The 13,294-nt window shown below is 41.1% G+C and overlaps 1 protein-coding gene across 3 annotated transcripts in view; it reads right to left on the bottom strand.

Annotated features, from left to right (window-relative positions):
* UBXN2A (UBX domain protein 2A) overlaps window positions 1-8,901 on the bottom strand; it is a 36,679-nt gene extending 27,778 nt beyond the window's left edge. For all 3 annotated transcript variants that reach the window (XR_006734627.1, XR_006734628.1, XM_045549128.1), the window contains exons 1-2: window positions 8,674-8,901; window positions 2,292-2,346 (exon numbers count right to left, since the gene is read on the bottom strand). Coding sequence is in view for 1 of the 3 variants with exons in the window: in XM_045549128.1 (XP_045405084.1) it covers window positions 2,292-2,332 (41 nt within the window). In the remaining 2 variants the exon portion in view is untranslated. The remainder of the gene's footprint in view (window positions 1-2,291; window positions 2,347-8,673) is intronic.
* Window positions 8,902-13,294: the final 4,393 nt, after the last annotated feature.

Raw genomic sequence — 13,294 nt, 5'->3', positions numbered from 1 at the left:
TCTTTTCGTATACCAGCTGACCGTTGGTATACCTTCCTTGAAGAAATACCTATTCAAGTCTTCAGCCCATTTTTCAATCAGGTTATTACTTCTGTTTGTTTTTGCTATGAAATTGTAGGATTATCTAATGTACTTTGGAAATTGACGCCTTATAAGATACATGGTTTGCAAATATTTTTTCCCATTCTGTAGGCTGTCTTTTCATTCTGTTGATTGTTTCCTTTGTTTCAGGTAAGGGACTTTGAAACAACTATTTTGACTGCAGAACAACCTCTTTTGCTCACTTTCTCACTCTCTACTGTGTTTCTGCATAAATAAGGTTATCAGTTAGCTGCTATCCAAATACAGGGAGGATTTGCATCTGTGTATGCTTTGGTAGGACATATGGTAAACATGGAACTTCAACATTTATAGTCTTTGAACAACTGATACGCTTAGGAAATCAATCTTCATTTTTTACTGAGCAACTCTGTTTAACATTTTTATAAATCCATTTTGTTACAAAAAATTATAAACTGTATTACCAATATTTTTGTATTTTCTGATTTTCAAATCAGTCATTGAATTTCTCTCTGTACAGAAAAGAATTACCATAGCAGGCCTGACTGCTATCCTTTGAAAGACTTGCTTATAAGGTTGACCCTGGGCTTGCATCTTGGATTTCAGAAGGGTTTCTACCATACTAATTCTTAAGAATGGCTCACTGTACCTAAACTGTTCATATAAACAATGTGGTTTGTATTGAACTCCAACTCTCCTTATGAGAATCTGAAATTTTAGTATGTGACTAATGTCCAGTAAAACTCTAGGTTCATCTCCAATGAGCTTCCCTGGTAGATAACACTTCACATGTATGGTGACAACCTGTTACTGGGGAAATTAAGTACATCCTGGGTGACTCCACCAGGTGAGGACCCTTGGAAGCTGGTGCCTGGTTTCCCTTAGGCTATGCCCTATGCACTTTTTCCCTTTGTTGATTTTGCTTTGTAACTCATTGCTGTGATAAATTATAGCTATGGGTATGACTATATGCTAAATCCTGTGAATCCTTCTAGCAAACACCATCAAACCTGGGGGTGGTCTTGGAGACTTCTGACACAATTCTACAATTACATAATTAGTGTTAAATTTTTATATAAAACAAAAAATACCTGAGTGAAAAAATAACAAATAATATTTGTTTGGTATAGAAGTAGGGGATGAGGAGGGAAAAAAAAGAACTGTTTATAAGGCATCTGTAAGTATGAAGTATATACTTCTCTGTCTCCTTAAATGGGCTGTGAATGAAAGAAATTTACCTCTGGAAGTAGTTAAAACAACGAGTACAATATAAAAATATTTCATCTCACATAAATGAGAATAAAACATCCTATATGGATATGAGTCATAGACTTTGTACCTAACACTTATTTTTTTTGGGCAGAGGAGGAGGAAAGAAAGTTTTATTACTTTACTGGCAAAGGTGGAAAAATGGTAGACCTTCTTGTCTTAATATCCAAATTTCCCTGAACATTTGCAGAAATACAGAGCTTTAAAAGGATGGGTTCTCAGTTTCAGGCAATTACTGTTCAACTCACCCAACACTTACTGAGTGCCCAATATGTGCTAATACTATGCTAAGTGCTTTCTGTTTGCTATGTAATTCTCACAAAAATCTTTTATGCAGGAGTATTTATATCCCCATTTTATAGATGAGATATTGAAGCTCAAAGAATCTACTTAAGTTGCACAAAGCCAGAGAGAAAACACAAGGCATAGATGGGATTGAAGCCTAGATTTATCTGACTCCAAAGCCATTATATTTCTACTATTACTCCACAATAGTACAACGTAAGATACGGAGGTAGTTACATAAATTTCTCACTTAAATAACAGAAGTAATGTATGAACAGAGAGAAATTTAACACTGCATTTTTGGTTTATGTTTTGGAGTTTTGTATGTGTGTGTGTTTAGAGACAGGGTCTTGCTACATTGCCTAGGCTGGGCTTCAACTCTTGGGCTCAAGTGATCTTCCTACCTCAGCCTCCTGACTAGCTAGGTCAACAGGCATGCACCATTGTACTTGGTAAGCACTGGTTTTTATTAATAACCAAAAAGATTCATTAGCTTCACTAAAATCTGTTCAATGCAGCTATAGCGAGGAAAAAAAAAAACTTGACATATATTACTATTAGATATTTACTGAGGTAATCATACATATTTAAAACTTACTTTACTATCTCTGCCAGGAAAATGCAATAAAAATAGAGAAAGATACTAACAAAGAAATTCAGAGTTTGATTTAACTTACCATTCTTCTTTTATACTTTCAAGATTATCTACTTCTTTCATTCTCTTTTGCCTTACTGTAAAAGTAAAAGGAAACAAAAGCTAAAGTTCTCAACTTAGTATTTTAAACAAATTACTATATACGTATCAATATTCTTTAATATATAAGTTATTATATAGCCCTAAAGTAGCACTAAAAGGGGCTTAGAAACAAGTGACCAAACTCAAAGCTGTCATTTTCATCTACAAAATAAAGCAATAATAAAAATAAGTTGTGGAGTCCGATAATCTTCTAACAAAACAAAGATTCTTTAAACTTATGATGAAAAAAATTATAATATACCCTATGATTTAACAGCAAACAAAACTGAATGAAATAGTCCATTCAGGCCGGGTACAGTGGCTATAATCCTAGCACTCTGGGAGGCCGAGGCAGGTGGATCCTTTGAGCTCAGGAGTTCGAGACCAGCCTGAGCAAGAGCGAGACCCTGTCTCTACTAAAAATAGAAAGAAATTAGCTGGACAACTAAATATATATACAGAAAAAATTAGCCGGGCATGGTGGTGCATGCCTATAATCCCATCTACTCGGGAGGCTGAGGCAGGAGGATTGCTTCAGCCCAGGAGTTTGAGGTTGCTGTGAGCTAGGCCGACGCCACGGCACTCTAGCCTGGGCAACAGAGTGAGACTCTGCCTGAAAAACAAAAATTATTTAAAGTGTATATTTATTCAGTACCTACTATATATCAGGCATGAATCATTCTAGGTACTTGGGATTCATAGTCAGCAAAATGGACAAAGATTCCAGCCTTTGTGGATATAATCTGGTGGGGCTGTTTATTTTTCACTTGACAGTTTTCCAACATTATTTTCAACTAATTCGAAATAACCTCCCATGGTTAACAGTAATGTATATTTCAAAATAGCAAAAAGAATGGATTTTAAATGTTCTCACCCACCACAAAGAAATTATATTTGAGGTGATGGATATGTTAGACGGATGTGTTAATTTGCCTAATTTGATGGTTCTACAATGTATACATGGTATGGAAACATCACAATGTACCCCATAAATATATATAATTATTGTCAATTAAAAATTAAATAATCCCATATCTTAGATATGATCTTTATTATCTCATAAACATAACAAGTTTATTCCACTTCTTTGTTCACACTGTAACCATTCTTCTAGGCACTCAAATCCTAACTATCCTTCAATTCCTAATTCAAGATCTATTTCTACCATAAAGCTGAAATATTAAATCCTTAGTATTAATAATGGTCTTCTCCTAAGCATTTAGATTTCTGGCATTTAAATTATATCATCTGATATTGTTTATTATTGTTTCTTCTAGCTTTCTCTGCTGGATCCAAGATCTCTGAGGACAAGTATCATGACTTACACATTTCCTGTTTCTTCCACTGTGCATAGCAAGCGCAAAGCAGAGTAGCCATCCTTAAAGGATTCCACAAAGTTTCTCATTATTGTTTGCTAGCAAATTACTAATAGTTTTTTTCTATCATTTTAATAAATAGAAACTATTAATAAATTGTTGCTTTTACCTGTTTTATGACAGCCAAAGATAATAAAGATAAAACAGACCCTGAATTCAAATAGACTTGTACTAGAATACTGGTTACACCAACTTTGAGCTGGGTGACTTTATACAAGTTATTTAACTTCTGAGTCCCAGCTGTCTAACGTTTGAGGGCTAAATGAGATACTGAGAATACAACAGTGTTATGCTCCTTTGTCATTTCTCACTGCTCCATCATACTCTATTATACCGATCAGTAAGAAACATCCTCAGACTTAATCTCAAAAATTGTAATTTTGAAGGGCTGGGCGTGGTGGCTCATGCCTATAATCCTAGCACTCTGGGAGGCCAAGGCAGAAGGATCGCTTGAGCCCAGTAGTTTGAGGTTGCTGTGAGCTAGGCTGATGCTATGGCACTCTAGCCTGGGCAACAGAGCCAGACTCTGCCTCAAAAAAAAAATTGTAATTTTGGTATGGCTATCAATTTTACTTTTGATTTCACTAATTAAATTTTTAAAAACATTTATACACTTATGGAACCTCCTACCACTTTGTACAAGGCAGTGGTTTAGAACTAATGATAGAAGTGCCAATATGACAGACATAGACTCCATTACCATAGAGTTTATAGACTAACAAGGAAAAAGCATACTGAATTACTAATTGCAAGCATGGCACAGAATTATGAAGTAAAAATTAATTCTAACATGGAGACATAAAGTTACCACTACTGTAGGCATCTCCTACCATAAATTAGTAACACACAAATGAACCATGTAAAATGTATTTATATCAATTGAGTAAGCTTCCACAAATGTATCACAGTCATATGACATGAGTGAACCTAAGTCATGTACTGTACTGCAGAAAATAAATAAAGCCATCTGACAAATATCAAATTATCAGCATGAAGTTGGGTATCAGAATGGACAGATGAACAGAACCTCCTTTGTTTTTCTTCAGTCTACTTCTAACTAAACTACCACCACCATCTTACATGGGTACTGCATATCACAGTTTACCAAAAACCTTCCCAAATATTATCCCACTTACTCCCCACAAGTGCAGTGATAAATAAAATCTGTCAGGAGACAAAATAGATTTGTGCTTTATGAAACACATCCACTATGAGGAAAATCCAAATAGATTTAGGCTACCAAGAATGGAGTCTTTTTAATGTATACATTAGAATTAGAATTTTTAAAATTGTATATTACCAATTTTATTTCTGTTTACAAAAATATAATCTAGGCCAGTAGTCTTCAGCCTTTTTGGCAGCAGGGACCGGTTTCATGGAAGACACTTTTTCCCTGGATGGTGGGGGGAGATGGTTTTGGGATGATTCAAGTGCATTACATTTATTGTGCAGTCAAACCTCTCTGCTAATGATAATCTGTATTTGCAGCTGCTCCCCAGCGCAAGCATCACCACCTCAGATCATCAGGCATTAGATTCTTAATAAGGAGCGCCCAACCTAGACCTTTTACATGCACAGTTTACAGTAGGGTTCGCTCCTATGAGAGTCTAATGCTGCTGCAGATCTGACGGGAGGCGGAGCTTATGTGGTGATGTGATAGGGAGCGGTTGTAAACACAGATGAAGCTTTGCTGGCTCACCTGCCACTCACCTCCTGCTGTGCGGCCTGGTTCCTAACAGGCCAGGGACCACAGTTCTAGGTGACATTTTTGTTTTTTTGAGACAGAGTCTCACTCCGTGTCCCTGGGCTAGAGTGCCATGGCATCAGCCTAGCTCACAGCAACCTCAAACTCCTGGGCTCAAGCGATCCTTCTGCCTCAGCCTCCTGAGTAGCTGAGATTGCAGGCATGCGCCAACATGCCTGGCTAATTTTTTCTCTGTATTTTTAGTTGCCCATATAATTTCTTTCTATTTTTTCAGTAGAGACGGGGTCTCGCTCTTGCTCAGGCTGGTCTCGAACTCCTGAGCTCAAAAGATCCGCCTGCCTCGGCCTCCCAGAGTGCTAGGATTACGAATGTGAGCCACTGTGCTACCTGACATTTTTTTTTAAGATTATGAATTTGTATCAAGACACTATACAACTGGGCATGGTATCTTTACACAGAAAATAAAGTTTCTCTCTAAGGATAAAGCCATTTCTAGTATTAAACATGAGTGAAAAGAAACCAATGGTTTCTTTTCCCACATTTCCAAGTGGGGTTCCTTTTACTTAGATCTCCTATGGAATGTGATTAGGCCTCTATATGACAGCATCAGAACTAAACACTTAATTAATTAGTTAATTTTAAGAGGCAAGGTCTCATTTTGTCACCAAGGCTGGAGTACAGTGGTGTGATCACAGCTCACTGCAATCACCAACTCCTGGGCTCAAGCAATCCTCCCACCTCAGCCTTCCGAATAGCTGGGACTACAGGTGCACGCCAGCATGCCCGGCTAATTTTTTGTTTCTATTTTTAGTTGACTGGCTAATTTTTTTTTCTATTTTTTAGTAGAGACTGGGGTCTCACTCTTGCTCAGGCTGGTCTTGAACTCCTGACCTCAAGCAATCCTCCCAGAGTGCTAGGATTACAGGCATGAGACAATCGCCTGGCCCCTCTTGCGTTTTAGATTCTCAGGCCATTAGGGCTTGATGACCAGAACCCTGTAACTTTTAACTAACTACTTGACATTTTAAGTTGTTTTCTATAAATGGCAGAATTCTGGGCAGGTTACTGTGAGCTAGGCTGACACCACGGCACTCGCTCTAGCCCAGGCAACAAAGGGAGACTCTGTCTCAAAAAAAAAAAAAAAGCCCACAAGAGGGAGAGGATTATTAAAAAACATATAAGGGTCATTGAAATTTGTTCATAGAGCCAGTTACAATCTCTTTGAAATACAAATCTGACAGCAGGACTTCCCTGTTTAAAACCTTTCAGTGAATGGGAGGGAGGAAGAGGGGATGGGTATATTCACACCTAATGTGTGCGGTGCCCACTGTCTGGGAGATAGATATGTTTGAAGCTCTGACTTGGGTGGGGCAAAGGCAATATATGTAACCTAAACAATTTTACCCCCATAATATGCTGAAATTAATAAAAAAGAAAACCTTTCAATGACTTCCTATTGTTCTTACAATAATTAAGTCCAAATCCTTTGGGGACTATTACTGGAGAGTTCATTGTAGTGTTCCCTCTTTATATCTGAGTGGGTTTCAAGATTTAGGAAAAAAAAAAAAATGGATTAAGGCCAGGCGAGGTGGCTCCTGCCTGTAATCCTACCACTCTGGGAGGCCTGGGCCGGAGGATCGCTTGAGGTCAGGTGTTTGAGGTTGCTGTGAGCTAGGCTGATGCGGCAGCACTCTAGCCCAGGCTACAAGCAGGGCTTTGTCTCAAAAAAAAAAAAAAAAAAAAAAAGCTGATCCCAAACCCTTAACATTGCTTAAAAGGCACTGCATTATCTCTCTGGTCCTAACCCACTTTACCACAGCCCCTTTTTGTTTTCCACACTCCAACTGCTGAAATGACCATCTTTCCTGGCCTCTGTGCAATCTATTGTCTTTGCCTGGACCTTTCTTCTCTCCTTCCAGAGTCATCTTCACCTAATTCCTACTTACCCATAATGTCTCAGCTCCAAGATTTCCTAGGAAAACCTTACCTGATTTCCCCAGCTGGGATAAGTCCCCATGTTACATTCTCTCCTAAACACTGTACATTCTTTCTTCTAAGTGTCTGTCTTGGTTTACTGGCATTTATTTGTGTGATTATTTGTTTAATATGTTTTGCCCAATGACACCACATAGTCTAAGGGCATACTCTAATTGTCACCATATCCTTAGTACACAGTACATAATAAATGCTAAAAAAGTTTGAATGATAAAATATTAAATAATTGAAGTGTGTATTAAGTAATCAACTATTAAGTAAAGTATGCAAATAGCTAACACAGCGCCCATCTGAGAATAAGTGCTCAATGAGTAGCAGCTCTGTTAATATTGTTCTGTATTCTGCCTTGTATTATTAGTGTGTGCTTAACCATTCTTTCCTTCCTGCACACAATTCTTACTCATTTTTGGATTTCACCAGTGCCTATTACTAACAGTAGTATTACATATAAACATGCTCAATATTCATTGACTTTAACTGCCTTTTAAATAAATATGACTTTCAGAATATTTAGAGAAAACACATCATTAACTTTTAAAGTTTTCCCCCTAAAACCAAACTACAGTCACATTTTATAGAACCACATCGTTCTTTTCTGCATTAACGTTAATACAAATCGGCAGTTTCCTATTTTATTTTTAATTATCTCAAATTGCGTACAAAGGAACCAACGCTGGACGCCACACTAACGTTCATCTCTGCTCACAAGTAAACGGTTTTATTACTGGGACTGTAAAGAAAAAAGGACGCATAAAAGAAAGGAAATATGAAAATAGCGAACATCAGACCCTCAAAGCATCAAAGAACGTAAGTTGTGAGACAGTGAAGAAGTCAACTACGGAATGTCCACCTAAAACAGACATACTTTGTGTTTCTGGATAGTGTTCGTCTTTGGAGATGGAAACATTTTGGTAGCACATAACTCCAAGTCTCTGAACGCCCCAAACGATGAGGACCAAACGATGTGCTTTCGCTGAGTACGCCAGTAAAGCTGCAAGCCGAGTCAGCAGCCCGAGACCCGCGACTCACCTAGGCTGCGCAGGAGCCCCCGCCGCCAGCGCCCTATCCCGGGGCGCGGACGCGCGGTCCGAAACCCTCCGGACCCGGGATCCAGCCCGACACAGATGAGCCGTGACAGCTCGGCCCGAGACGAGCCCTCGGCCCCGCCAGCGAAGCGCCGGCCCAAGCCTGGTGGCGAGCGGACGCCCAGCCCCTCACCCCGCCGAACGCGGCCGCAGGAAACTCACCTCTGGGCGCGGCCTCGCGGCCTCGGCCTCAGTTCGCTCAGGGACCGCGGGCACAGCCGCGGCCGCTAGGCTAGAGCCCCTCAGACTCCAAGCGCCGCCACCCCTAGACCCGCCTAGGCTCCGCAGCCGGGCCGCTGGGACCCGACCCGCCTCGCTCGGTCTCCGCCGGGCTGCGGCGTCCGGCGCATAGCGCCCCGAGACCGGCTCCGCGCAAGGCCGGGAAGCGCGCGCCCGCGGGGGAGCGCGCCGAGGGGCGGGGCTTGCCGCCGCCGCTCCGTTCAGACCCCGGCGTTACCCGAGCTAATGGCGGCCGCCTGCTCCCTAACACCGGCGCCGTTGCCTGTTGCCTCTCCACTGGGCGCGGAAAAGGCCAGGAGCTAGATGCGAGTGTAAGGCTGGTGGCAGGCACCTTTGAGAGTACTTTGACTTTCAACTACGCCGCCCCTCCCGTGGACTCGTCTTAAAACCTTACAGTGGGCTCACCTGAGAACCAAGCGTCTCCTTACCTCTCTAACTCTTCAGCCTCTGACTGCATTCATGGAGAGACTGCCCTGCGTCCCGACAGGGTTGAGCTTTACCTGAGCCCTGAGATCCTGGAAAGCCTGCAACGGTTAGACATTCCCTACCCTTTTGTGTTCCTGAAGGGGCCTACTGCCAGGAATCTCCCTTCCCCATAGGATTTAGACACGACACACGGATGTCCCCTTGTTTAGTTAAAACAAGGTCAGACACGAAACCCTCCAAATTCCAATTCTCTGCCACATGAATGATTAGCTGAAATGCTTGTACTCGCTGACTGTTCTGGACAAAATAGCGGCTGCGTTGATTTAACCAAACTTCAGCTAAGCATCTCTCCTCCAAGCCTCTAAACTTTCATTTTGTGTTTTAAATACATTTCCACTGCGTTGCCCGTCCCCCAACAGGACCCTCTCAGCCCAGGCCCAGGCCTCTAAACTTTGACCCACGCTTAGACTGAACCGGCAAACCCCTCCTTGTCCACCACTCTCTGGAAAACAGGCCGACCTCGGTAGAACGTTCTTTGACACACTGATTTCCGCCACCTCCACCTTTCTTCCCGCTTCCCCACACCCAGGTCTTTCTAGCTTTGTTCCCTCCTTCCCATGAAAGAAAAAGCCCTTTTCAGTCTGACTTAGGAGATAGTTGCAGATCTCAAAGTCGGAGAGTTGCCTCTGCTGCCGTGGTCTCCCCTTCACCCCCACCCCCCACTGTCCATTGCAATAGTCTCTCCCTCTCCTTGGAATAATCTCTTCCACTAAGTCTCCTTACTTAAATTCAAATTTGTTTTTTTATCTTATACTCCAGCGTCTTCCTTGTTGAAATTGTCTTCCTCCCTTTATCCCGTTACAATAATCTTTTCAAATAAAGTCTCGATTTGCCTAAATTGGCATTTGTTTTTTACTTGACAGTTTTTAGTGCCTGCCAGGACTCAGAGTGAGATTGGGCCTCACCTACAGATCCCTGCCATCTCTACCCAGGTGAAAGCAACTTGTGAGTCTTTTGAAACTCCTCTCCTGTTCATTGATTCAGGGATCCCATGGTGAGTTCAACTCTCAAACCAGGGCTCCTGACATCTTGTCTGTTGAAGCATAGTAAGAAGTTACTTTGATTCCTTTGGGCTGTTACAGCAAGTGTTACATCCGGTGGTTCTGAGGAGAAACCTAGCCACACATGGAGAGTTGGAGAATCAAGGTTTATTCGCCAGCAGGCTCAGAGGGGTCTCACCACGAAATTCTCAGCCCCGTCTACCCAATTTTTCCCACTTTTATTAAGTTGGGGTGATCCGAGGGGTGGGGTCTCAGGTGGCTAAGGTAATAGGTTAGTATTATGTTGATGTGCCAGGTAATATATTAGTTGATGGGCCAGGAAATAGGTTAGTATTATGCTGATGCGGGTCTTCCATGAGGGGTGGGGGTCTCAGGTGGCTGGTGCGCTGCCAAGTAATAGATGGGAGTTTTCCTTATCAGAGCAAGGAGACTTCTTTGACTCTTCTGTGAGAGCTTTTCTGTTTTTTTTGTCCTCCCACCATTTGATGAAGAGAGGATTCTTTCCCTTGTCAAAAATCAATTGACTATAGATGTTATAGCTTTATTTCTGTACTCTCAATTTGATTCCATTGATTACATGGGTATCTTTAGGCCAGTACCATACTGTTTTGACTGCTATACTTTTGTAGTAGGTTTTGAAATTAGGAAGTGTGTGTCCTTCAACTTTGTTCATCTTTTTCAAGATTGTTTAGGCTAGTCAGGGTCCCTTGCAATTCTGTATGAATTTTACGATTAGCTTTTTCATTTCTGTAAAAAAAAAAAAAAAAAGGAAAAGGAAAAGAAAAGCCATTGGGCTAGGTGAGGTGGCTGGCACCTCTAGTCCCAGCTACTCCAAATGATGAGGCCAGAGGATGGCTGGAGGCTGCTGTGAGTTGTGAGCTATAATTGCACTGCTGCACTTGAGCCTGGGCTACAGAATGAGACCTCTCTCTCTCTAAAAAAAAATGTCACTGGGATTTTGATAGGGATTTATTGAATTGGTATATCAATTTGAGGAGTATTGACATCTTAACAAAATTGTCTTCCAATTCATAAGCATGGATGTCTTCCATTTACAGTCACATGCCACATAAGGATATTTTTGTCAATGACTTACAGCATATATTAATATTATACAATAATGGTCCCATAAAAATTATAAAACCCTACTTTTACTGTACCTTTTCTATGTTTAGATATGTTTAGATACACAAATACCATTGTGTTACAATTACCTACAATATTCAGTTAGAGTAACATGCTGTCCAGGTTCGTAACCTAGGAGCAATAGGCTATACCATATAGCCTAGGTATGCAGTAGGCTATACCAGTGGTCCCCAACATTTTTGGCACCAGGGACCCATTTCATGGAAGACAATGTTTCCATGGACTGGGGGGGGGGGGCGGGCAGGGGAATGGTTTGGGGATGAGTCAAGCACTGAATTTCTTTAATTTCCTTTTTGGATTTTTTATTGCCAGTGTTTAGAAATACCGCTGATTTTTGTGTGTTGATCTTGTATCCAACAATTTTTACTGAATTCATTTATTAGCTCTAATCACTTTTTAAATAGATTCTGTAGGATTTTGTACACATGAGATCATGTCATCTGCTAATATAGTTTTACATTCTTTCTGATTTGGATGCCTTTTCTTTTTTTTTTCCTTTTATTTCTTTTTCTTGCCTAATTGCTTTACCTAGACCTTCCAGCACAAAGGTGAATAGAAATGGTGAAAGTGGGCTTCCTTGTCTTATTCCTAATTTTAGGGGAAAAGCTTTAGGTTTTTCACCATTGAGTATGATATTAGCTGTGTGTTTTTCATAAATGCTCTTTATCATGCTGAGGAAACTCTCTTCTATTCCTAGTTTGTTGAGTGTTTTTTTTTATTTTATGTTTTTATTTCAGCATATTATGGGGGTACAAATGGTTAGGTTACATATATTGCCCTTGCCCCACTCAAGTCAGAGCTTCAGCATGTCCATCCCCCGGACGGTGTGCACCGCACCCATTAGGTGTGTATATACCCATCCCCTCTTCCCCCTTCCCATCTGCCCAACACCCCATGAACGTTATTACTATATGTGCACTTAAGTGTTGATCAGTTAATACCAATTTGATGGTGAGTACATGTGGTGCTTGTTTTTCCATTCTTGTGATAGTTCACTTAGTAGAATGGGTTCCAGCTCTGTCCAGGATAATACAAGAGGTGCTATATCACCATTGTTTTTTGAGTGTTTTTTTTTTTTTTTTTTTTTTTTTGAGACAAAGTCTCACTCTGTTGCCCAGGCTAGAGTGTAATGGCACCATCATACTTTACTGCAGCCTCGAACTCCTGGGCTTAAGCAATTTTCCTGCCTTGGCTTCCCAAAGTGTTGGGATTATACCACACCTAGCCTCTTATTTTTATTACTTTCTCCGAGTTTGAGGGTTATCTTTTAATTTTCTTAAAAGTGTCTTTAAAGGGCAAATGATTTTTTGTTTGCTTTATTTTCTTATTTTTTTTGAGACAGAGCCTTGCTTTGTTGCCTGGGCTAGAGTGCTGTGGCATCAGGCTAGCTCACAGCAACCTCAAACTCCTGGGCTCAAGCAATCCTGTCTCAGCCTCCCAAGTAGCTGGAACTACAGGCATGTGCCACCATGCCTGGCTAATTTTTTCTATATATATTTTTAGTTGTCCAGCTAATTTCTTTCTTTCTTTCTTTTTTTTTTTTTGAGACAGAGTCTCACTTTGTTGCCCGGGCTAGAGTGAGTGCCATGGCGTCAGCCTAGCTCACAGCAACCTCAAACTCCTGGGCCTAAGCGATCCTACTGCCTCACCCTCCCGAGTAGCTGGGACTACAGGCATGCACCACCATGCCCGGCTAATTTTTTTCTATATATATTTTTAGTTGGCCAGATAATTTCTTTCTATTTTTAGTAGAGACGGGGGCTCGCTCAGGCTGGTCTCGAACTCCTGACCTTGAGCGATCCACTCGCCTCGGCCTCCCAGAGGGCTAGGATTACAGGCGTGAGCCACTGCGCCCGGCCTATCTTTCTATTAGGCTGGTCTTGAATTCCTGATCTTGAGTGATCCTCCTG

This window comes from Lemur catta, chromosome 4, assembly GCF_020740605.2.
Source record: "Lemur catta isolate mLemCat1 chromosome 4, mLemCat1.pri, whole genome shotgun sequence".
Classification (NCBI taxonomy): Eukaryota; Metazoa; Chordata; class Mammalia; order Primates; family Lemuridae; genus Lemur; species Lemur catta.
Note: the sequence above shows the minus strand (reverse complement) of the source record. Positions and strands in the feature narration are given on the sequence as shown.